Source organism: Euprymna scolopes, chromosome 44 (assembly GCF_053919585.1).
Source record: "Euprymna scolopes isolate OS-2025 chromosome 44, ASM5391958v1, whole genome shotgun sequence".
Taxonomy (NCBI): Eukaryota; Metazoa; Mollusca; class Cephalopoda; order Sepiida; family Sepiolidae; genus Euprymna; species Euprymna scolopes.
This window is the reverse complement of record NC_136525.1, coordinates 46,549,098-46,574,175: the sequence shown is the minus strand read 5'-3', so window position 1 is coordinate 46,574,175 and position 25,078 is coordinate 46,549,098. Positions and strand designations below refer to the sequence as shown.

Sequence of the window (25,078 nt, the reverse complement as noted above, 5' to 3'; positions counted from 1 at the left end):
AATAATAATAATAATAAAATAAATAATAATTAATAATAATAATTAATAAATAAATAATAAAAATAAATAAATAATAATAAATAAAAATAATTAATAATAAATAATAATTAATAATAATAATTAATAATAATAAAATAAATAATAATAAATAAAAATAAATAATAATAATGAATAAAAATAATAATAATAATAATAAAAAGAAATGAATAATAAATAATAATAAAAATAAATAAATAAAAATAAATAATTAATAATAAATGAATAATAATAAATGAATAAAAATAAATAATAATAATAAATTAATAATAAATAAATAAATGAATAATAAAAATAAATAATAATAAAATAAATAATAAAAAAAATGCAAGTACTTTAATATAATATGCTCTGATGAACATGTAACACTTGTGCCTCTCAATGTACATACTCTTGACAAACAGCAAAATCCCACCTCTTCACGGTTGAAGTCCCACAATACTGGAAAGACATCTACTCTAATAGTTTATTTTGTTGGACTGCTACACTTTGGAATTCCCTCTCTGTTTTCTGCTCCCTGTTTTAAATGTAACATAAGATGTGGCTGCAGCCGTGATCGAACTTGCTACATGAGTTTGTAGTGTAATTCAAATTTTGCCCGTATCTGAACACTTGATGCTTTGCTAAGGCTATCAAGGATTTTTTTTTATCGTGATGCCATCACTAGATGGGTTACCTACCACGACTTCAGAGAGGCCCTTGAGAGAAGGATAGACCACGCCAGTTTCCCAACCTCGTGGTACATAGTGTCTCACCTTCCCAAATGGTTACCCATCTGGTATTGGCCCAGCTCGATATTGCTTAACTTTGGTGATCTGAGAGCTGGTGTGTCAACATGATTGCGTCGGACTTTAAATGTAATGTGAACAGATATCTTGCTACTCAACTCCCCCAATTTCCTGTTAAACATAATTCCAAATAGTAGCCCTTCATATTCAAGTGACAGTATGCCCTGTTCGAAGTGAAAAAAAATAAGCTTTCGGCCCTTTTTAAACTTTTTTTTTTTATTATTTTTTTTTTTTATTACATTTTCACCCCAAACAAGGCAAATTGCCACTTTGGTGTAGGGGGCTACTATCAGGGGCAACAACTACTGGGGTACTATGTAGGGATTTGGGCAGCAAGGTGTCGGTTCACGTTACACTTGAACTTCTGCACGTCAGTACTGTTGGGGAAGCAGGGACCTGGAATGGAATTCCAGAGTCTTGCGGTTCTGGGGAAGAAACTATTGGAGTAAAAAGATCTTTTACATCTAGGGACCTCTACAGTGTGGGGGTGGGATCTAGTAGCCTGTCGGGTTTGTCGAGGGTGCTCGCGTCGTGGGGGCACAAGTGATTGCAGTTCGTCAGAGCATTCACCACTAAAATACTTGTAGAAAAGGCAGAGGGATGCAACATTTCGTCGATGGGACAGAGGCTGAAGCTTAGATGCCAGTTCAGGGCCTATCAGGTTTGCGACTCTCTTTTGATGAACCTGCGATCCGCCTGCTGTTAATTGGCCCAAACTGGAAACTGGTCATAAAGCTAACTCTGACTCCTAAATTTATTGATTCAAAACGGGAAATCCTATGTTTGGTTTTCTGTCTTAGTCACTGTTTCACCTGATTAATAGAAAGTGACTACTTTTGCACTTGCCCTATCGACCACTCCTGGCTGGCTATCTGGAAACTGACCACCAACCTTGATGCGCTTTCCTCTCTTGAGAGTTCAAGAAGATCTAGACGGCTCCCTACATCGTCTTTTTACTAATCTCACTTTCTATACTTTTTCTATACTACTGAGTCATTTCCTGTCATTGTCTTGGTTCTGGGTTAGCAGGGAACATCCATAGTATTATAGTGTATGTCCTATGTCTTCTACCCCCCCCCCCCCCTCCTCCCCCAAATATTAAATTCCAATTTCAAAAGAGATCCAAATTTTTGTTACTATCAGTAGAAAAGTTCTCAAAAAATAAATAAAAAAAAAAGAAAAAAATCTTAAAAAGCAATCGAGATTAACCATTTATGTAATATCATCATCATCATCATCATCATCATCAAGTGGCTATGGCTCTCCATCTATCTCTCTACCTCAAGGCATTCATGAATTCATTGTTACGCATCATTTTTGATGTTGGCCAGTTGTTCAGATTGTCGACGTATATTTCTCGCTATCGTCCTCTGCTTCTTCTACCCATGATCTTTCTTGTCAAACTAATCTGTTCTATTTCGCTTTTTTTTTTTTTCTGTAGCCATGGCCCATGAATCTCACTTTTTTTTTTTTTTTTTTTTTTTTTTTTTTTTTTTTTTTTTTTTTTTATGAGCCCTTTCTGTGTTTGCCATTTCTAATACCTCCTGGTTTGTTTTCTTTCAAAATTCTCACCAGGAACCAAGTTTCAGTTTTCTCTAGTCTCTTCCTCCTGGTGTTGATGATTGTCTAGCACTCAAAACCGTATAATAGAACAGACCATACATACGTTCGGAGTATTCTGAATTTGGTGTCTATTTTAATGTTTCTGTTGGTCATGATTGATGACTATCTCTTGAAGGTGACTTTAGCTGTGGCTATGCGACTTCGTATTTCAGTAGTGCACCTTCCATCAGATGTGATCCAGTATCCCAGATATTTGAATTGATCAACCTTTCTAACTGGTACATTGTGACATTGTAGCTTGGGTGTTCTTGGATACTGCCATGCTTACCATTTTTTTTAGATGTTTACAGCAAATCTTTTACTTACTTACACCACGGTATCCGGCATATGTTGGAGGGTCACTTCAGATTGTGGTATTACTACTGTAGTCTGCATACCTTAGATGATTTACGATTTATTTTTCCCTCTGCTGTTAATACCTGAACTATGAAGACATGTTTGCTGTAAGGCTAAAAATTAAAACCTGGACCCATAGCTATTACGTTATGCATGCATATTCGTAATGCCATCATTCGACCTTCACCTGGCAAATTTCAGTTTAAAAAATATTTTTTTTTAAATTTTTATTTTTTAAATTTTCACACTTTTGTACTGATTTTTCCAGACTAAAACCCAAATATAAAGTTTTGCACGCGTTTAAATACCTTATATATGAAGTTTCATGTCTGTAGACCAAAAACTGACAGGAGTTTGGTAGGCAAAATTTTTAAAAGAAAAATATATATGTATACATAAATATATAATTATGAAAAGAGGTTTGTGTTTACTATAACGTTTTTATTCAAATATTATGCATGTATAAATCATATAGAATATCTGCATTAATATAATTAGATGATCATCCCATAAATTAAGAGTCTTTATATTCTCCTTTAATCCCCCCATCTCTCTCTCTCTAGCTGGTCGACATTGCCCGGTCGTAAAATACGCTTAAATATGATATTTTTATTAATGTAGATTTCGTATTTATTATTATATTCTGTTGGACCCAACATAACGTAATAATTTAAAAAGTTAAAAAAAAAATGCAAATATTACACAAGTATAAATCATTTAGAATATCTGTATGAATATAATTACACGTAATGATTAACTAAAGATGATCATCCCATGAGAAAACTGAAAAAACTAATAGGGAATTAATTGAAATGAATGTTTAAAAAATATGCAAATTAGCTAGATCTTTTGCTAGTGAATGCGATTCCACAACTCATATATAAGAAAATTGTATTTTCTTTAAATAAATAGAAAAAGGGATTTTTGATATGAATATCAATACGCACAAAAGAAAAACGAATTTATAGGAGTATAGATAAGACCATATGAAATGTTTAATGTTTGTGCACTTTTATTTTCAAATATCAGATGATGTCCAGTCGTAAAAAGGCGCACGAAGAATACTCAGTGTTATCGGAAGGTGAAGAAGCCCATTGGGAAGTTGTCGAACGGATCCTCTTCATTTATGCTAAATTAAACCCCGGTCTCGGATATATACAGGTAAAACTTTAACATTTTTGCGCATGTATTCCATTCTTGATCACTGGTTACCTTTTAATGCATCTAAAACCAAACTCCTATCTTTACATCATCAACGCTCTGATCCCCATCTGGCATCAATTGAAATGGATGGCTCTCGTCTAGGAGAAGCCCCGTGTTTTGACAAACTTCTGGGTTTGTCCTTTACTCCTGATCTGAAATGGAACACTTACATCAAGTCTGTTGCCAAGGTCGCTGGAAAGATGGTGGGATCCTTCTACCGCTCCAGAAGATATCTCACTATATATATTCTCTATCTATATAAAAGCCAAGTACGTCCAAGGATGGAATACTGCTGCCATATCTGGGCAGGAGCTGCTAAAAACAGCCTATCCTGCCTTGACAGAGTACAAAATAGACTTCGTGGCTTAGTGAGAGATGCCCTTTTCTCTACCCTGCAACCTCTCTCCCACAGAAGAGACGTTGTGAGCCTATCCTTGTTTTATTGTTATTTCCATGGCAGGTGCTCGTCTGAACTCCAATCTTTCACGAAAAACACCCGTCTAGCTGAATCCACTGTGAAAAATTTTCCCCACTCTTTATCTGTGCCTAAATCAAAACGTGGATTCCATGAACAAAGCTTCTTTCTTAGAACTGCACGCCTGTGGAACTCTGTTCCGTCTGCCTGCTTTCCACCTGACTACAACTTAGATGTCTTTAAGTCCAACGTTAACAAATTCCTAATGAACCGCCCTCTTAAGTAAACAGTTCATTAAATCTCCACACTAATGTACTGTACTTGCAATAACCCTTATCCCTGAGTGGCTTCCGGGCCTTATAAGTGGTGACGACCACCGTGTAAAAAAAAAAAAAACTTTCTATGTCATCTCAAAAAGCTTTGTGTCTACATGCCAGCCAAAACAAAGGAACGTCTTGGAGCTTTCTAGAATTGATCTTCAGTTCGGCAGGTATAAAACGTCATTGTTGAGAATCCTTCTATGTTGGCTGAGATATGGTCCTGTACACTTTCCTAGGTTTTGCCTTCTCATTCTTTGAGAAGTGGTTAGTTCATTGCTAATCGCCTGAGGTGCCTCTGTGTGTGTGTCTGTGTTTGTGACCATGTGTATGTTTATGCGTGTAGATATGTGGATGGGTGCATGTGTGTGCATAAGGGAATGTATGATGGTCTCCTTCTATCGCACAAAAACATAAATCAAGTTCGTATCCTTAAATCACCTTCTCTCTGTCATCTCAAAAAGCCTGGTGCCTATATGTCCGCCAAAACAAAAGAACGTGTTGGAGTTTTCTAGAACTGCTGATCTCCAGCTCACCAAGTATAAAACGCTATTGTTGAGAATGCTTCTTCTATGTTGGCTGAGATATCGTCCTGAACAGTTCGAGGAGGTCCACCCTCCCAGGCTTTGCCTTCTCACCCTTTGAGAAGTGGTTAGTTCATTGCTAATCGCCTGAGGCACCTCTGTGTGTGTGTGTCTATGTTTGCGACCATGTGTGTGTTTATGCATGTGGATATGTGTGTGCATAAGGGAATGTGTGCTGGTCTCCTTCTGTTGTACAAAAACCAGAAAGCAGGTACATATACTTAGATCCCCTTCCCTCTTCTTAATTTTTGTTGGAAAGCACAACCAAGCAATCTGTCCAAAACTGATTCTATTTAAACATTATTATCTGACGTACACATGATCCATCGAAATCCAAAACACCTCCGGATGCTTCTCGCGTGTAAAAGATAGCTGTTGCACCCTTTGGATCCTTTACGCAAAACCAACAGCGCATGTCCATTGTTGAGATAGCTTGATCCCTGTTGGTTGAAGTATTGTCCTATATAGTTCTAGGGAGTCCATACTCCCAGACTTTACCTTCTTTGAGAAGGGGCTTAGTTTATTGCTAATCGACTGAGGTGACTATTGGTAAATGCTAATGGGACTGCTCAGGCATTTTTATTCAGGCTGGAGTGCTCTTCCTCTAAGGCGCTGGTTTTTCAAATCCCACTTTCCTGACCTTGTGTCACATCTTCTTGCTGTGGAAGCGAAAAACATCCAGTTCGAGTATAACATGTCTCAGTTACTGCTGATGATGAGTCGATTGTCTTCCGATCATAATCATCATGGTCATTGTTGTTATATTTAATTTAATGTTCATTTTATATTTTGGCGTGTGTTGAACGGCATTTAGAAATTTAACGCCAATAACTGGACGGTTCTGGATATGACCTTAAACTATATCCAGTGGTGAGGCCCCAGCTTGTGGGCTTTGGGGAGTGTGAAGCCACCCTTTAATTGCCATTGCTCCCAGGTCCACTCTGACCCGGAGTAGTAGTACCTGTTAGGGTCCCAACTATGGGTTAAATAGAAACCGACTTGAAAACAACAAATATATTCTATTAAAAAATTTTCTTCAAAATCTTTGGATTCGGCATTAAATAACCTGAAAAGGGTTGATATGCCGTAAAACAAAACCAACCCACCAATAACTGGACAGGTTTTAAAAAATTGACTTCCAAACTACCTTTTTTTTCGTAGTTTGCATGAAACATTATACATATATATACGAGTCATCGTCATATTCAGTTTTATGTGCTGGCATATGGTGAATGGCTTTAATAAAGTGACTTGCAAACTAATCTCTGGCCAGGTTAGGGTTGCTTTTGAAACTGACAGAGAGAGGGTTAAAGTTTCTTTTGAAACTTATGAGGATAGTTATTTTTGTAACTTACAAAGAAAAAGGTTATGGTTGCTTTTTGGAACTGATTAGAGGGTTAAGGTTTTTTTTGTTTTTTTTTTTTTACACAGGCATCACCACACTATCAAGGCCAAGAGGCCACTCGAGGGTAAGGGTTAAAGAGTGTACAGTAGAAATTGGACAATATAGTAATCATTAGTTATGAAAATTCGGTAAATTTGATAACTTATATGGAACGGCTCATCAAGAACTTATTTACGTTAGACTTGAACACAACCATATTGTAGTCAGCCAGAAAGCAGGAAAATGGAAGATAATTCCACAGGCGTGCAGTTCTAAGAAAGAAACTTTGTTCATGGAATCTACGTTTAGGTTTAGGTACAGATAAAGAGTGGGGGGAATTATTGATAGTGTTTACAGCTAGACGAGTGTTTCTTGTGAAAGTTAGGCAAGGGGGGGACCATAGATTGAAGCTCAGTCGAACACTTTCCATGAAAATAACGATACATCAGAGACAAACTCGCAAAATCTCTTCTGTGAGATAGAGGTTGCAAGGAAGAGATAAAGACATCTCCTACGAGGCTACGAAGTCTATTTTGAACTCTATCAAGGCAGGACAAGTCCTTTCTAGCAGCTCCTGCCCAGATGTGGCAACAGTATTCCATCCTTGGACGTACCTGGCTCTTATATAGATAGAGGTTAGGATTGCTTTTGGAACTAAGGCGGAAAGAGTTCAGGTTGCTTTTGAAACTGATGGGGGGGGGGGGGAGAGAGAGAGAGAGAGAGAGAGAGAGAGTTAAGGTTAAGTTTGCTTTTAGAACTGACGAGGAGGGGAATCAACCAGTTACAATAGTTATTTCTTGCACTGATGATTGCAAAAGCATGAAACACTAGTGTCTGTAGCTATAAAAACAATTTATTTATAAATATATATATATTAGAATGAAATATGGATGCTATACATTTATAAGCTAAATATACAAAATTTTGAAAGAAAAAAAAAAATTTTGGGAGGTAGGTGGACCTCAGCACAGGATTAACTTCAATCCAAATTTCTTGGTGAAAAATTTGGCTTTGTCAGATGCTGACGAAATTGTTTCAGGTTTGTTGATGATGGTTGGGACAGAGGAAGTGCATCTGCTTGTTATTCGCCTCTGGACTTGATGGACAACATATGACTATCTCACGTTATTTATAATCCTAGAGACTCTATCCACTGTGCCACAGGCCCTAAAACACTATTCTTGTTAAATATGACAACAAGCCATATATAAATGTTTCTTTCTGAATTTTTCACACTGCATTGTTATGCACTTTGATCTGTAATATTTTGTTTTTTTCTGACAAGTCTATGGAAGGAAATATTCAATGTTGACATACAAATAATCATTTTTCCCTGTCCACGGAACAGATCTGTAAAATGTACCAAAGTTTTATTGCCCCCCCCCCCCCCGACCCCGACTTGGGATTGGACCTAAGAATTCACTCTGTTCATCTATTCACACTTTTCTCAATAACCATGCCTCAGATTTAAAAAAAAAAAATTTTTGCACAGATATTAGTCATGGTGAAAGTAAATTTTTGCCAGAACGGATTTTCTGGGATAACTCTTTTTACCCCCCACCCCACCCCTAGGGGTTATTATAGGAGTAAAATTGCCCCCAAATTGTTCATCCATTCGTTTGGTCACACTTTTCTCAATAACCACACCTTAGATTTAAAAAAAAAATTTTGCACAAACATTAGTCATGGTCAAAGTAAATTTTTTGGCTTGTTTTATTTTTGAAAGAATGATTGGTAAGATGAATAAAATCTTTGACTCTGGAATATAGCAAAATTGTGATATATATATATATATATATACTAGTGGGGGTGCCCGGCGTTGCCCGGGTGTTTGGAAAAAAAAAAAAAAGTGTTAGTAGGCAGGCGAAAGTGGAAAAGAAAGTGAAAGAAAAGCGAGATTTTATTATTTGCTTACATTACACCATTTTGAATATATATATACTAGTAGGCCACTCAGCATTGCCCGGTCGTAAAATATGCTTAAATATGATATTTTGATTAATGCAAATTTTGTATTATTTTACTAGCGGGGGTGCCTGGTGTTGTCCGGGTGTTTGAAAAAAAAAAAAAAAAAAAAATTAAAAAAATAACGTGATAGTAGGAAGGCAGGCTCGAACCTGTTACACAAAGGCAGAAAAGAGAGTTAAAGAAAAATCTGAGATCTTAAAGCTAGGCTACGAGGCGAGAGGAAGTGAAAATCGTTCAAATTAAACAATTAAAAAGTTGACTTGCCGAAATGAGTTCACGCAGGCGCAGAAATGAACGTTGGCTGAAGGCCAATTTCTGACATTTTTCTTCCCCACAATATTGGGGAAAACCAGCTCCCCACAAAAAAGAGGAGCTCTCCGAATGAATAACAATTGTTTGATATGAAGGGTTTTCCCCCACATTGATCAAAGCTGATTGCTTTCAAGATGTGCCGACCATGAAGGCCAGCGAGCTGATTTGCTTCGATTAGTTTCACTTTATTTATACGAAAAAGACAGACAGACACGTGAAAGGACGGAATAGAGAGAATTTTATAAGATCAAAATAAATGTAGAGGCGACATCCGTTTGCAAATCGTAGATATTATAATCTAGGGAGTATATAAAAAATTGTAAAAAATAGCAAAAAAGAAAAGCCTTTTTTGGACATACAAAAACGCGCACGCCACTTTTGCCTTTTTTATATGTAGATAAATATTTCTTTTTTTCTTCAGGGAATGAATGAAATTCTTGGCCCCATCTATTACACATTCGTAAACGATCCCGACATTGATTGTAGACGTAAGTATAAAATTTATTTCCAAATATTTTTTGTAAGATAGTGAATAATCTGGATGATGGTCAGACTAAGTACAGATCAAAGTGACACAAAGTTTGGAAAATAAATGAGGATAAATAATACATGGATCATGCATTTTACATGTATGGATGGATTAATAATATTTGAATGGTTTGTATTAGGTAATGGATGATACTATGTCAAATAGTGATTACATGAGCTTGTGTTCATCTTGACAAAGGTCAAACTAAGTGCAGATCAAAGTGACACAAAGGTTGGGAAATAAATGAGGATTAATAATATTTGGATTGTTTGTATTACATAATGAACTATCCTACCTATACCAGATAGTGATTATATTAGCTTGTGTTAATCTTGACAAAGGTCGAAGTAAGTGAAAGTAAAAGTGACACAAAGTTTGGGAAATAAACAAATTACTATGAAAGAAATAGGAAGAGATGTCATGTAAGGTCAAGAGAATTGAATATGCCAAGTGCAACAAAGAGATGTCAGAATATCGAGACCAGGGTTGCAGAGTTGGAGGGAGTTGGCGGTTTTAGTTGGAGTCAATCAGAATTTTTTTTATTCGACTCCAACTCCTTAAGTCCAGGTCCTGGATATGACCTTAAACTATATCCAGTGGTGAGGCCCCAGCTTGTTAGCTTTGGGGAGTGTGGAGTCACCCTTTAATTGCCATTGCTCCCAGTTCCACTCTGACCCGGAGTGGTAGTACCTGTTAGGGTCCCAACTATGGGTTAAATAGAAACTGACTTGCAAAAAACAAATATATTCTATTAAAATTTTTTTCTTCAAAATCTTTGGATTCGGCATTAAATAACCTGAAAAGGGTTGATATGCCGTAAAACAAAAACAACCAACCTTAATTCCAATAAATTTTATTTTATATGGCTTTCCTAGTTTTTGTGTGGCTTTGTTTTTATATTTGAAGATATATCATGTTTTGTACTGTACTGCAATGCTTCTACTTCCTCGACATATTTCGGTCCATCGGATCACTGCAAATCCTGTCTAGACAACTGTTGTGATGTCACACAGGATCAATGAAAATTCTGTCTGGACAGCTGTTTTCTTTTGTATGGCTTTGTTTTTATATTTGAAGATATATCGTATTTTGTACTGCAATGCTTCTACTTCCTCAGCATATTTTGGTCCATCGGATCACTGCAAATCCTGTCTGGACAACTGTTGTGACGTCACACAGGATCAATGAAAATTCTGTCTTTGAGTGAGCTCACTGTAGATTACATCGGATAACAATTTGATTGTAATCTGAAAGTTATCCAGTTCCTGAATAAAATGGAATTTACCAACTGGATTAGTCCAGGATCAATCCGGAATTACAATCTTATCCCAAAAAAAAAACTGGCCTAAATCAATAAAAAGCAACCCATGCTACTGTTTTTCCTTTGTTCCTCTTTCCATAAAGGCAAGATTATCTTTTAAAAAATTTTTTCTCTGCATAATATGCCTTTACTTCCCTCTTTTGATGAGAAACGTTTAGCTTCAAAATGCCATGGCCTAAAGAGGTTGCCCTATCCCTAAACATTGTATTCCCTTTTGAACTGATAGCATAATAAAATTTTTTATCCCCTTTGTTATCTTAACTTATTCTATAAATCTGGTTGAGTATATACGTGAGTATATTTATCATATCTTTTCATATATTTTCTTTTGTAGAATTTGCTGAAGCAGATTCATTCTTTTGTTTTACAAATTTGATGTCGGAAATACGAGACAATTTCAACAAAACAATGGATGATTCAGACTTTGGAATTGGTAAGGAAGGACTTTTTTTTCTGTTCTTTATCAGTTCTTTTTTTTTTTTTTTTTTTTTGCACTTCTGCATGACAGTGCCATGAGGCGACTGAGACGAGTTATCGACCCCTGTTCTTTGAATGAGAAATGCCCTCTACTGGCCGTTCTGTGAACCTCAAATATAAACAAGTGTCTCTGAGAACGCAAAAATAATTACTAAATAAATAGCACAAAAATATAGGAAAAGCGAAACATTTATTGTATAAAAAATATAATTTTAATGTTTTAATATTATTTATTTAATGAGTGTGATTTATAAGTGAAAATAAAATGTTTAAAACATGAAAAATTTATAGATTTTTTTAGAATTATTTGAGTTTTTTTTCCTGTACAATTGTATAAAATATAGCAACATAATTATTTTTTTTTGTTTCACAAAAAGATTGTATAAAAATATATCAAAATACAATTTTATCAAAATATGTTAGATACATGAAACAGGTTTAAGAATATTTTTTTTTCAAAGTTTTTTTTTTTCACAAAGTTGTTTTTTTTTTTTTTCACAAAGTTGTTTTTTTTTTTTTTTTCACAAAGTTTTTTTTTCAGTTTTTTTTCACAAAGTTTTTTTTTTCAGTTTTTTTTTTTCACAAAGTTTTTGTGGTGAAAGTGCACTGGGGGACCACCCGATTATTTACCTTTTAAGAAGTCGTTGTTTTTTTGATATTCGACTGTTTACAGCTGCAGTCGGGTCTGCTGTTTTAAAAAAAACAAAACACATTTTATAGTATCGCTGACTAGAATTATGTACAATAATAACACGGAAAAAAACAATGCTTTCGGTAATAGTTAATGGCCACCATGTTTCCTGCCATGCAAGACAGCCGGAAACACACTGCGCATGTCTCCCCTCCCCCGACAAAAAAAAAAAAGACAAGCGAACTTTTTTTTTGTTTTTGTACAGATTTTTATTTTTTTACAGGAAGGGTTTGGGTTAATATCCTGCCCCCCCCCCTTTTTCTGTTTTTTTTTTTTTTAAATTTTACACAGAAAAATAGTTTAGGGTTAACTTGTTTTTTGCTTAAAAAGGAAGAAAAAGTTGAGAGTAATTTATTTTACCTCCTTTTTTTTGCAAGCAAGGAAGGAAGGTTTTTTTTTAATTGTTTTACAGGGAAGGACAGTTTTTTGTTTTTTTTAACAAGAAATCTCTTGAAGTTCCGACTTGTGTCTGTACAATGCAGCAGCCTGTAAAAAAAATTTATGCAACAGTTTCGTCTCGTCTGTCTCACTCCTTATAAATAAATACCTGGCTAGGTATTGCTGCATGAATTCTGCTCGAATACCAGGCCGCTTAATCCACTGTTTTATGTTTAGCCACATGCGTTCTGTTTTGTGTGTGGATGCTGGGATCCTGAGGGTCGACAAAATTTTCTGAATGGTTTATGGTGTAATGTGGAAAATGCCGGTCGAGGTTACTATATGCCTTCCAACAATCACTGAAAATGATTGAGCCCGGAAGGATAAACTTGTGCACCAGCGGAATCAGAGTTTTGGCGTCCCGTTTTTCATCTGGGCCCGACAATGCGATGACGAAACTTTTTTTTAAAAATTCTTTCAATTCCGCCGAAAAGCCATATTTGGCTAGCCATTCTTCCTCTATTGTACTTTCGGCGCACGATAAGGGTTTCATCGATTTCGACAGCTATCCCATCGCCTCCAATGGGTTCCTGGTTGTTAAGCCAGTCCTCACAGATTTTGGAACAGAAGGACCGCCAATCAACTGAAGAGTGGTGCGAAATGTCCAGATTTTCGTGTACTGTCCGGTGGTTCCTCATAGTGCTTAAAAAATGATTGACGAACATTATTACTTTCCACCCTGGCATCCGAGCAATGAATGTTCCTGTTTCGGCGACAGTGAAACCGCAATACTTTCTTTTTTTTTATGTTCCCACTTTTGTGTAGTGCGGGCACCTCCAGATTCGTTTACCTTCTCGGAACGAACACTTGTTCTTGCATTGCGGATAGGAGTAAAAAAGTAACAGAACGGATTTTCCAGGAAAACTCTGGTTGCCCCCCTAGGAGTGCCTTTTGGGTTAAAATGGCTAAAATTTAAACACTTTTGTGCTTATTAAAAAATATTGATGCTTTGGATTTTTATAAAACTTTCTGAAAAGTTGTAACTGATTTCTATATAATTTTGTTTGTCTATACTTCGCGATAACTCTTGGGTGTGCCCCAGGGGCTCTTTTAGGGCTAATAAAAACACTCCATTTTGAGCACTATTTTACCATATTTGTCCAAAATTTTCTGTATGTCTATTTAGCAGTTTTGCATGGTGCTGAACTCAAATTTATATATGTTAAGGCTTTGAAGACTTTTGGGGCTAAATTGTTTTTTTTTTGGGGGGGGGGCAAATCATGCAATCAGTCATTTTTTGCATGGTGCATAACTCAAATTTATATATGTTAAGGCCTAAAATTGCACCGTTTATTCATTTTCACCAGGATTTGACGTCTCCTGGGGACTTTTGGGGCTAAATGCGGGTTCGTGTGTCATTTTTTTTATGCCTCGTTCACTGTGCGTTCATTGGGGACCATGCATGCTTCACTTGTTTTTTTAGTAAAAGTAACCTCTCAGTTTTTGTTTTTTTGTTTGCCAGGTAGCATGATGAAACAGTTAATGCAGATGCTGAAAGAGAAGGATCCAGCCTGTGCGCGCAAACTCGAAGAACAAGAATTAAAGCCTCAATATTATGCCTTTCGTTATTTGACTCTTCTACTCTCGCAGGAATTTCCACTTCCCGGTCAGTTCTACTTTTAGTTTATTTTTTTGGTACTTGTGCAATTTAATCAAGGCATTAAAAAAATGAAAATATCGAAAAATGTTTAAATTGTACGTATCCGTTATGGAATGAAGTTCTCCGAAAAAAAAAAATTTCACTTAATTTCAAGTAGTTTTTTTTTTTTTTTTTTTGTTTACAGTGAAAAAACAATTTATTAAGATACCGAGCAAAAAGTTCGATTTTTAGGAAGAAAAGCTAGTCGATGGGGAGAGAGTGTCAGCGCTTAAAACTAAGTTATCCCCCCGTGGTGGGTTAAAAAAATTCAAAGATGGCTACCTTCAACGTACTGTCATAAAAATGTGTTTTTACGCTGTAAAAAAAAAAAACTACGCGATCAAATTAACTGACATTTTTTTTTTTTTTTTTTTTTGAGATCTTCAGTCCAAAGTGGGTATGTACAATATAACCTTTTTTTTTTTTTTCAATATTTTCATTTTTTAATGTCTTGATTAAACTGCACAAGTACCTTTTTTTTAAAAATTTGTATTTATTTCTAATTTTAGTTTCCTTTTCTTTTGTTTTCTGTTTTATTTATTTTTAAAATTTTGCTTTCCTTCTTCGTTATCTTTTTTCATTTTCTTTTGTATTTTTTGTTTAAATTTGTTTTTTTTGTTTTCTTTTTTAATTTTCTATTTATTTTTTTAAAATTTTAGTTTCTTTTCCTTCGTTTATTTTTCATTTTGTATTCATTTTTTTCTTTTAGTTCCTACCCTTTCTTTTCTTTTTTGTTATTTTCTTTATTTTTAATTTCCCAGTTTCATTTCAAATTTCAACTTATTTTTGAAAAAAAAAAAAAAAATTATTTCTTTATTTTTAAAAATTAAAAATATATTTTTAAAAATTTTAATTTGATATATAAAAAAAAAAATCTAATTATTTATTATTAATTTCTACTTCCTGGTCAATTTCGTTTCTTTTTTTTTTTTGTTGAATTTTAAAATTTATTTTTAGAAAGAAATTTTGTTTTTATTTTGTAATTTTGGAAAATAAATTTTTTTTCATTTTAATTTGAAAAAAAAATTTCAGATTAAAAAAAAATTACAAAAAAATTTTTTTTTATATTATTTATTTTCATTTTCCACTTCCCAGTCAGTTTTGTTTCTTTTCTTAGTTTTTATTTTATTAATTTACAAATGTAAATATGTTTTATATTAGTGTATATTACTACGCACGCTGAGGAAGCATAATTTTTTCATCTTTTTTTTTTTAAAACATACAGGTCGGTAGAAAATTAAATTTTATTGTGTTTGGTTAAAGATCTTTCCTATATATCTATAAGACACTTGTCAAGACAGTTTCCCAAAGACAAGAGCCATTCATTTCAATTGGAGCGTGATAGGGGATCAGAGCGATTATGATAAAGAGATAAGCTTAGTTTTCGATGCATTAAAATAAACCAGCCACCTTTTTCCCCATTACACAATGTGATTAAGATGAGAAAGGTGGAATCAGAAAGATCTTGGTCAATGCTTGACTTTAAAGTTTTGCCTTAGATAATAGATTCAGAAGATCATTGATCAGGAAGAGAGTTGGGCTCAGGATGGTGCCCTGAGGCACACCAGCATTGATACTATAAGCTTCTTATTTCTGTTCATCAATGACTGCTCTAATAAGCCTATCAGAAAGAAAGGATTTAATAATTGAGAAGACATTTTCAGCTATTCCATAGCTGGCAATCTTGTGAAGTAGACCTTTATGCCATACCCTATCAAAAGCCTTTGATATGTCAAGAGCTATAGCTCACCTTCTTAACAAATCTATAATAAAAATCTCACCTGTCTATTTAAATGCATGCATGTATGAATGTATGTCTGCTTAAAACTTTCGACAGAGGAGATGGATTTTCACAAGATCGGTATCATTTCGAAGCTTGACCCTTTGGATGACAAATATCAAAAAATTTGCCCAAAACATTAATTCCCTCACCTTCAATTGGGCAGTTTTCTCCAGGGAGGGTCAGTTTTTTCGCTGACATTTTTTGCAAATCATTCAACTCTCGCGTCCATGATGCATAAGAGGCATTATTTTGACCGCCCATGATGTCACAACTGCAATAGGCACATCGATAAGACCGTTTGTTTTTCCCCTCTTTTTCCTCTGGCGCGTTATGGGTTCGAGCCTGCTTATTACTCATATTTTTTTATTTTATTTATTTATTTATTTATTTTTTTTTGCTCAACCCTAACCCTTACACACACCTCCACTTTCTTTTCCACCTTCGTGTCGCAGGTTCCAGCCTGCCTACTACCACTTTTTTGTTTTTTGCTCAACACACACCTCCAAACACCCGGGCAACGCCAGGCACCGAGGCTAGTTATGTATGAAAATCCTAAAACTACCGACGTAATTGGTTCCTGTTCAGAATTCCCCTTATATTAAAAAAAAAAAACAAAAATAAAAAAAAAAGTCTGTACAATGTACATACCCGTGACAAAACAAAAATATCATGTTCCAAAAATCATATAAATCAATCACGTTTTATTTTTATAAAGAAAACCATTAATGGGAATACGTGCGCATTACAACATAAATCTTCTAAGTTTGAATTATTGTTGAGTTATCTCCCTTTGTTTCCTGATTTTTTTTTTTTTTTTTTTTTTTTTTTTCAAAGAAAATATATTCCAAAAATGAAGTAAATTGATCAAGTAGTTTTATTTTGCTTGTGTTATATTCACTAATCGGACAATTATTTTCATCTTGGGTGTTATTAACACAACGTTTCGGTCGCTGCAACCTGCGACCTTCTTCGGCTGTTTTTTTTTTTTTTTTTAATTTTTCTTTTTACAGTGATCACCACTTATCAAGGCCAGGAAGCCACTCAGGGATAAGGGTTATTGCAAGTACATTACGTTAGTGTGGAGATTTGGTGAAGTGTTTAATTAAGGGGGCGGTTCATTAGGAATTTGTTAACATTGGACTTGAAGACATCCAAGTTGTAGTCCGGAGGGAAGCAGGCAGATGGAACAGGGTTCCACAGGCGTGCAGTTCTAAGAAAGAAGCTTTGTTCATGGAATCCGCGTTTTGATTTAGGCACAGACATAGAGTGGGGGAAATTTTTCACAGTGGATTCAGCTAGACGGGTGTTTTTCGTGAAAGATTGACGAGAGGGGACCAGAGATTGGAGTTCAGACGAGCACCTGCCATGGAAATAACGATAAAACAAGGATAGGCTCGCAACGTCTCTTCTGTAGGAGAGGGTAGAGAAAAGGGCATAGTTATTTTTCTTTTTTCTTTTTTTTTTGTACTTTTAAAATCACTACTATCTATTGGGTACAATATAATAATTGATAGCAAATTGGCCCTACAATAATGAATAAATAATTTGCATAAATCAAAATATTATATTTAAACATATCTTACGACCGGGCAACACCAGGCGGCTTGCTAGTGGATCTTATATTACCATGTACTGGAGGAGGGGGAGGGCTTTGCCTGGTCGTAAAATACGCTTAAATATGATATTTTAATTTGTACAGATTTCACATACATTATTATAGAGTCATGATTTAAAAAGTAAACAAAAAAAAAAAAGTATTTGGGTGCCATCAGCTAGAATCGAAACCAAAAACAAAGCTGTAGCATTCAAAGCTGGTGACGTTACCACTGAACACATATGAATTGATTAAAAATGCAGTAAGATGAATCTACAAAATATATAACGATTTTTTCAATTTTGACCCCTTAAAAACTATTTAAACTGGTTAAAGACCCATAAAAGGACGGTGCATAAAAAATCCAATCATTTGAGGCACCTAGCGCTGCTTTGCGACTTTTAGTTTCAGGAGAGATGCAGTTTGAAAATAGGGAGACAGACAGACAGACATACATATGGCCTTTTATATATCAGATTAATACATTATTAATATCACTATATTAATACGATAGTGTGTGTCACGCTTACATCCGGGTCCTTTAATTGTTATGTTCTTCTATTTCTTGTCATAAATAATTTTACCAAGAATTCTTCACAAGTTTTGGTTTCGGTTTCGACTATAGCTGATGGCACTTAAATCATCAATTTTTTTTATAAATAATTTTATCAAGAATTTCTCATAAGTTTCGGTTATGGCTGAAGGAACTAAAGTTATATATATATATATATATATATATATATATATATATATATATTTTAATATATATATATTATATTTTATAATTATTTATATATATAATATATTTTATAAATATAATATATTTTATAAAGCCCCCATCTTGGGTTGAGCACTATCGTAAATAATCTCACTCGCGACTTAATTTGGCTGAAAAAATGCGAAGCTCACGGTTTGTTTACAAACAAACGTTTGAGCACTTTACGAGTGGCGGACGGATGTTTATTTAAATAGACATTCGGACGGATGAGTTGCGGGTACCGCTTCCGTGGTCAGGGGGTAGAACTGCCGACTGTCATCACGACGGTTCTAGGTTCGATCCTCGGCTTGGGATAGGTGCTAGTCTAGCAGCACTGATGAGTTGTGATACAACGAAACAGGACTGTATGTCGATGACTAAAATATATTTTATATTATATATATATATATATATATACATATATATATTTCATAAGTTTTTATTTTGGTTTCGATTCAAGCTAATGCACCCAAGTCATATGGATATATTTTTTTATTTGTGAAATCGCAACTTTATAACATATAAAAATCGATAGAACATTAACTCTGTAATAATATATATGAAATCTGCAAGAATTAAAATATTTAAGCGTACTTTACGACCGGGCTTTGCTGGGTGTTCGTGCTAGCTTAGATAAATACTTTTGCAGTTGTAACAAAAGAGCTGTTCTTCAGATGTGGCACTTCCATTTCTCGTTCTCTTTCAGTGGAGGAGAAATCGTTTACGACTGAGGCAATTTTTATTTTTGTACCTTTTCTCCACGTTAAAAAACGACCCTGGTGTCTAACTCTGTCCCGTGGGGAGGCATTGTAAATAGGTACAATGACATCAGAGCGTCTCCATTTACACTGAACATCTACAGAATGCCAACATCAATATATTACATATGGATGAGTCCTCTGTGGAGTTTTCACAGGTCCCGCTAGTTATACAGGGTGTTTCAAAAGTCTTGGGAACATTACAACATATTTAAAATCGTTATGTTCCCAAGACTTTTGAAACACCCTGTATATTAATACTGTAGTACCTTTTAATGTATAAACATATGTCACGGTTTACAGATTATAAATTATTCAATCGAAACTAGGATAGAAGCTGATAACATTCTACAAACATTAAATTAATATATAGATATACTAATTCAAAGTTCATAGTACAGTATCACTTTCTATCTTCTTTTTTAATAAATAGGATCTCCTGATCACCAAATACGCAACGTAAAAAAAAAAAAAAAAATTAAAATATGATGCCGTTTTGGGGCTTACGTGAAACTAAAATATACCTTCTTGGTCTTCTCACTAGGATCGAAGGGTAGTATCTGTTCTGTCTAAAAAAAAAAAAAAAAAAAGAAAAAGAAAATGAAAAAAAATGATGTCGCTTTTGGGCTGTATATGAAACTAAAATATACCTGCTTGGTCTTCTGGCTAGGATGCAAGAGTAGTATCTGTTCTGTCTTAAGACAGTATAATGATATCATGGGGTTTCTGTTCGCACTGGGTGTCCATACAATGGAAATATCTCACAGACTCCTATAAGGATATTAGAGATATACCGTAAATAACCAGATATATTCTGACACTACATTAGCCAGATTACTTAGATAAATACTTTTACAGTTTTAACAAAAGGGCTACATTAATATTGCGGGGTCTCCATTCACGCTGAATGTTCACAGAATACCCAGCAGGAATATGTTACGTATGAAAGATGCTGGTGTGGAATTTCCACAGGTCCCGCTAGTATTACTGGTCTGGCAAAGCATTTTTATTTTAATTTCTTTTTTTTTTTTGTGAAAGCTGTATGTATGAAGTAGAATGTTGCCTTTGATATTGGTGGGTGGACTGAGGCAGTAGGGGGATGTCAGTATATTACAGATAATTTAGGAAATAAGTCAAACGTGGCCAATTCAAATCAAAACTGAAGATATTAACACTGGAATGGAATAGTTTCTTTTTGTTTTTTTTTTTCTTGAAGATTTCAGGTTGATTAAAAGATCAAAGATTATTTTAAGGAATTTTCTAAATTTCTTATCTTCGCAGTGGAATGTGGTGGGTACTTACTGGTTCCTATCTCGTAATTTTTGGGGTGGGGTTGGCAGTGACGGGAGGCGGGGGGTGGTGAAGAGGGGTGCAGTTGTTTCTTTTTAAGGAATTGGTAAAAATTGGTATAGGCAGGGAGAACCCTTCAAGATGAATCTTCTCTCTACAATTGGCTATTTTCTGGGTTTTTTTTTTTTCTGTTTTTTTTTCTTTTTTTTCTGTTTTTTTTTTCTGTTTTTTCTGTTTTTTTTTTTTTTTTTTTTTTTTTTTTTTTCTTACAATCTCTTTTATTTCTTCTTTTACAAGCCACCTCCATTTCTCTCAATTTTTTTTTTTTTTTTTCGATTTTTTTTCCTGATTGGAATATTTTCGCAAAACCCTAATGAAAATTTCTCTGACAATATCCCTCTCATTCTCCTCTGAACATAAATACCCTGGAAATTATTTTTTTCTGGCTGTAGTAAAAAAAAAAAAAAATTTTCTTGCTTCCTCTCCTCGACTCTCCCTCCTTCCTCCTCCACTTTTCCCACTTCCCTCCCTTACACATTCACTCCCACCCCCCCTCCGTCTTTACTCAACCTGATCAATACCGTTTGCATAAGTCCTTTAAAGACACCGTCATTTATTTCTTCTTTCGTTTGCACTAATGAATGTGTGGTTGTATTGGCTTGATTGAAATTGAGGCCCTTTTTATGGAGAGGGGCATCCCCTACCTCTTTCCTTAGTTAAGAAAAAAAATGTCTATACAAAGCACACATACACATATATCTATTTCTAATGGTATCTGTCTGTCTGAAGCTGAAAATATACTTTTTCTTTTTTTTTTTTTACATAGGCATAACCACTTATCAAGGCCAGAGACCACTGGAGGATAAGGGTTAAGAGTGTACAATAGTCAATTGGACAATATAGTAATCGTTAGTAATGGAAATTCGGTAAATTTGTTAACTTATATGGAACGGCTCATCAAAAACTTGTTTACGTTGGACTTAAAGACAACCATATTGTAGTCAGCTGGAACCGGAACAATACTATTTGTTTGGATTTAAAACCGACGGCAACAATGTTTTCTGCTATTCTATAACGCATATATGAATGACTATTACACTATTTTTTCTAATTCCGTTAATAATCGAGCACTCTATGGAGGTTTCCTCACACTGACTTTATATGTATCTATAATCGAACAGGATTAAAGAATATGGACAGATCCTTTATATAGAGACTTATCAAGATATAAGAAGCTCAACATTTGGGGTTGGAGCATAAGACATATAAAGAAAGTTATAGACGAGATCAGATTAATATAATTATATATGAATTTATTTGTCAGTTCACTTAGGAAAAAAAAAACATCAATGGGAAGATATGTGATGCCTCTGTTCAGTCTCAAGAGACAATGGACATTCTCTGTAATGGTAGCTGCAAATGTAATTAGTGGAGGATGCCCTTTTCTCTACCCTGCAACCTCTCTCCTACGGAAGAGACGTTGCGAGCCTATCCTTGTTTTGTCGTTATTTCCATGGCAGGTGCTCGTCTGAACTCCAATCTCTGGTCCCCCCTCGCCAATGTTTCACAAAAAACACCCGTCTAGCTGAATCCACTGTGAAAAATTTCCCCCACTCTTTATCTGTGCCTAAATCAAAACGTAGATTCCATATATAAAGCTTCTTTCTTAGAACTGCACGCCTGTGGAACTCTGTTCCATCTGCCTGCTTCCCACCTGACTACAACTTGGATGTCTTCAAGTCCAACGTTAACAAATTCCTAATGAACCGCCCTCTTAAGTAAATCTCCACACTAACGTACTGTACTTGCAATAACCCTTATCGCTGAGTGGCTTCTGGGCCTTGATAAGTGGTGACCACCGTGTAAAAAAAAAAAAAAAAAAAAAAAATGTAATTGTGAGGTAAGGGTTGTACAATCTCCAAGCACACCTTGGCCCTGCTTGTGTCCGGTGGCAAGGAGAGGCTCAAGACCAACTGGAAACAATGCCGAGATAAGCAGAGAGCACATACAGCACCTAAAAGTCCCAAATGGTCATCCGTTTTAGTACTGACCAGGCTTAATGTTGCTTACATACACAAACATTATATATATATATATATATATATATATATATTCAGACAAGTATTCGTTAAATAGCACTGAGTGTTCTTGCTTAATAAGCTTTCTTCATAGTTTTTCAATTTTTCTAATTGTCTTGTTTCTCGGTTGAATCTGTAAGAACATTCCATAGTCGTCTTGGTCCATTTTTTTTTTTATTCCTTTTCGCAAGTACTTTCGACTGAGTTTCCAACAGTCGTCTTCAGGAAGTTTTGATTATTGTTCGTTTAAAATCTGGACGTTTTTATATGCTTCAGTTAAAATTATATTTAAATTTTTTGGACTAGTGAATAGTCCCGTGTGTAATATATATATATATATATATATATATATATATATTTTATACTTCCGAATAGATTTATCCCACAATCAGCTGGTATGGAAACCTGTGATTATAAGATTTACAAAATATTACTGGTCGTAATATTCTATGCATTATGCCATCTAAATAGGAATTGCTCAATATACAGGATAGAGCAAATAAAACAAATTATAGTGATTCAATGAAATTAAAGGACTGCTTTAAAGGACAGTGACCTTGGATTTTGCCGCGCAATTTGGAACTAAACCTTTTTATCCTTTTCTTCAATTTCCCCTGCTATATGATTTCTAATTAATCAATTTTTGATTATGATTTTCCATGTCTAACTTACTTTAGCAAATAGGGTGAATGCTGTTATATCTATTTGCTAATATTTTCTCCTCTGAAGAGATGGTAGGCATCGAAACCCTATAGGATAACGAGTTAAAATATTTCAAATGTATTCTTTGTCTTACTTGGAATAATAAAAAATCTTTGATTTATATAAAGGTTTTTCGATTTCATTGAATCACTATAATTTGAGATATATATATATATATATATATATTTTTTTTTTTTTTTTACCAGGCCACTAATGCATGTTTGTTAAATATGTACGTTTACATAGATACATGGCGAGAATGATAGTTAGAAAGAGGGCTGCCTTTGTTGTGGATTGAACTCGGGACCAGTGAGTAACCGCATCACAACGGCCACTTCCATTATGCCTTATTATTAACGCCTAAATTGAAAGCGGTAATGGAAATCCGAAAGAACATTTACATTCATTAGACGGAACTGATTTTTGTTTCTTCCGACTTGTCCAGCGCAATTTGCATTTAATCGGCGGCCGATAAGGTAGATCTCAAACTTGTGAGAACAAACGAACCTGACCGCATTATTCAATCATTGAACCAATGAACCGATGAACTATGAATTCAGTTGCAACCATTTTTGATTATTTCTTTTTTTCTTGTTTACTAAATGGTTCGTTCGCACCTTTTTCCGAAATCCCTCGAAGGTTCTTCTTCATCAAGATGATAGCGCTATCATTGTGATCGTTTTTGGCTGTTTTGCTTTTTTCTCCCTCCCACCTCGCTCTCTCTCGCTATCTCTCTCTCTCTCGCAATCTCTTTCTGTCTCTCTCTCTCTCACTCGCTATCTCTCTCTGTCTCTCTGACTCGCTATCTCTTTCTCTCTCTCTGTCACTCGCTATCTCTCCTCTCTCACTCGCTATCTCTTTCTCTCTCTCACTCGCTATCTCTTTCTCTCTCTCACTCGCTATCTCTTTCTCTCTCTCACTCGCTATCTCTTTCTCTCTGTCACTCGCTATCTCTCTCTCTCTCTCACTCGCTATCTCTCTCTCTCTCTCACTCGCTATCTCTTTCTCTCTCTCACTCGCTATCTCTTTCTCTCTCTCACTCGCTATCTCTTTCTCTCTGTCACTTGCTATCTCTTTCTCTCTCGCTATCTCTTTCTCTCTCTCTCACTCGCTATCTCTTTCTCTCTCTCTCTCACTCGCTATCTCTTTCTCTCTCTCTCTCACTCGTTATCTCTTTCTCTCTCTCTCTCACTCGCTATCTCTTTCTCTCTCACTCGCTATCTCTTTCTCTGTCACTCGCTATCTCTTTCTCTCTTTCTCTGTCACTCGCTATCTCTTTCTCTCTCTCTCTGTCACTCGCTATCTCTTTCTCTCTCTCTCTCTCTGTCACTCGCTATCTCTTTCTCTCTCTCTCTCTGTCACTCGCTATCTCTTTCTCTCTCTCTCTCTGTCACTCGCTATCTCTTTCTCTCTCTCTCTCTGTCACTCGCTATCTCTTTCTCTCTCTCTCTCTCTGTCACTCGCTATCTCTTTCTCTCTCTCTCTGTCACTCGCTATCTCTTTCTCTCTCTCTCTCTCTCTCTGTCACTCGCTATCTCTTTCTCTCTCTCTCTCTCTCTGTCACTCGCTATCTCTTTCTCTCTCTCTCTCTCTCTGTCACTCGCTATCTCTTTCTCTCTCTCTCTCTCTCTCTGTCACTCGCTATCTCTTTCTCTCTCTCTCTCTCTGTCACTCGCTATCTCTTTCTCTCTCTCTCTCTCTGTCACTCGCTATCTCTTTCTCTCTCTTTCTCTCTGTCACTCGCTGTCTCTTTCTCTCTCCTCTCTCTCTGTCACTCGCTGTCTCTTTCTCTCTCTATCTCTCTGTCATTCGCTATCTCTTTCTCTCTCTATCTCTGTCACTCGCTATCTCTCTCTCTCTCTCTCTGTCACTCGCTATCTCTTTCTCTCTCTCTCTGTCACTCGCTATCTCTTTCTCTCTCTCTCTGTCACTCGCTATCTCTTTCTCTCTCTCTCTGTCACTCGCTATCTCTCTCTTTCTCTCTCTGTCACTCGCTATCTCTTTCTCTCTCTGTCACTCGCTATCTCTTTCTCTCTCTGTCACTCGCTATCTCTT

At 35.4% G+C, this 25,078-nt stretch overlaps 1 protein-coding gene across 2 annotated transcripts in view; it reads left to right on the top strand.

Annotated features, from left to right (window-relative positions):
• Positions 1-25,078, top strand: part of LOC145268831 (TBC1 domain family member 13-like) — a 176,242-nt gene that overhangs the window by 50,288 nt on the left and 100,876 nt on the right. For both annotated transcript variants that reach the window (XM_080124490.1, XM_080124489.1), the window contains exons 8-11: positions 3,813-3,944; positions 9,388-9,454; positions 11,151-11,249; positions 13,885-14,028. In XM_080124490.1, the coding sequence (XP_079980616.1) occupies positions 3,813-3,944; positions 9,388-9,454; positions 11,151-11,249; positions 13,885-14,028 (442 nt within the window). The remainder of the gene's footprint in view (positions 1-3,812; positions 3,945-9,387; positions 9,455-11,150; positions 11,250-13,884; positions 14,029-25,078) is intronic.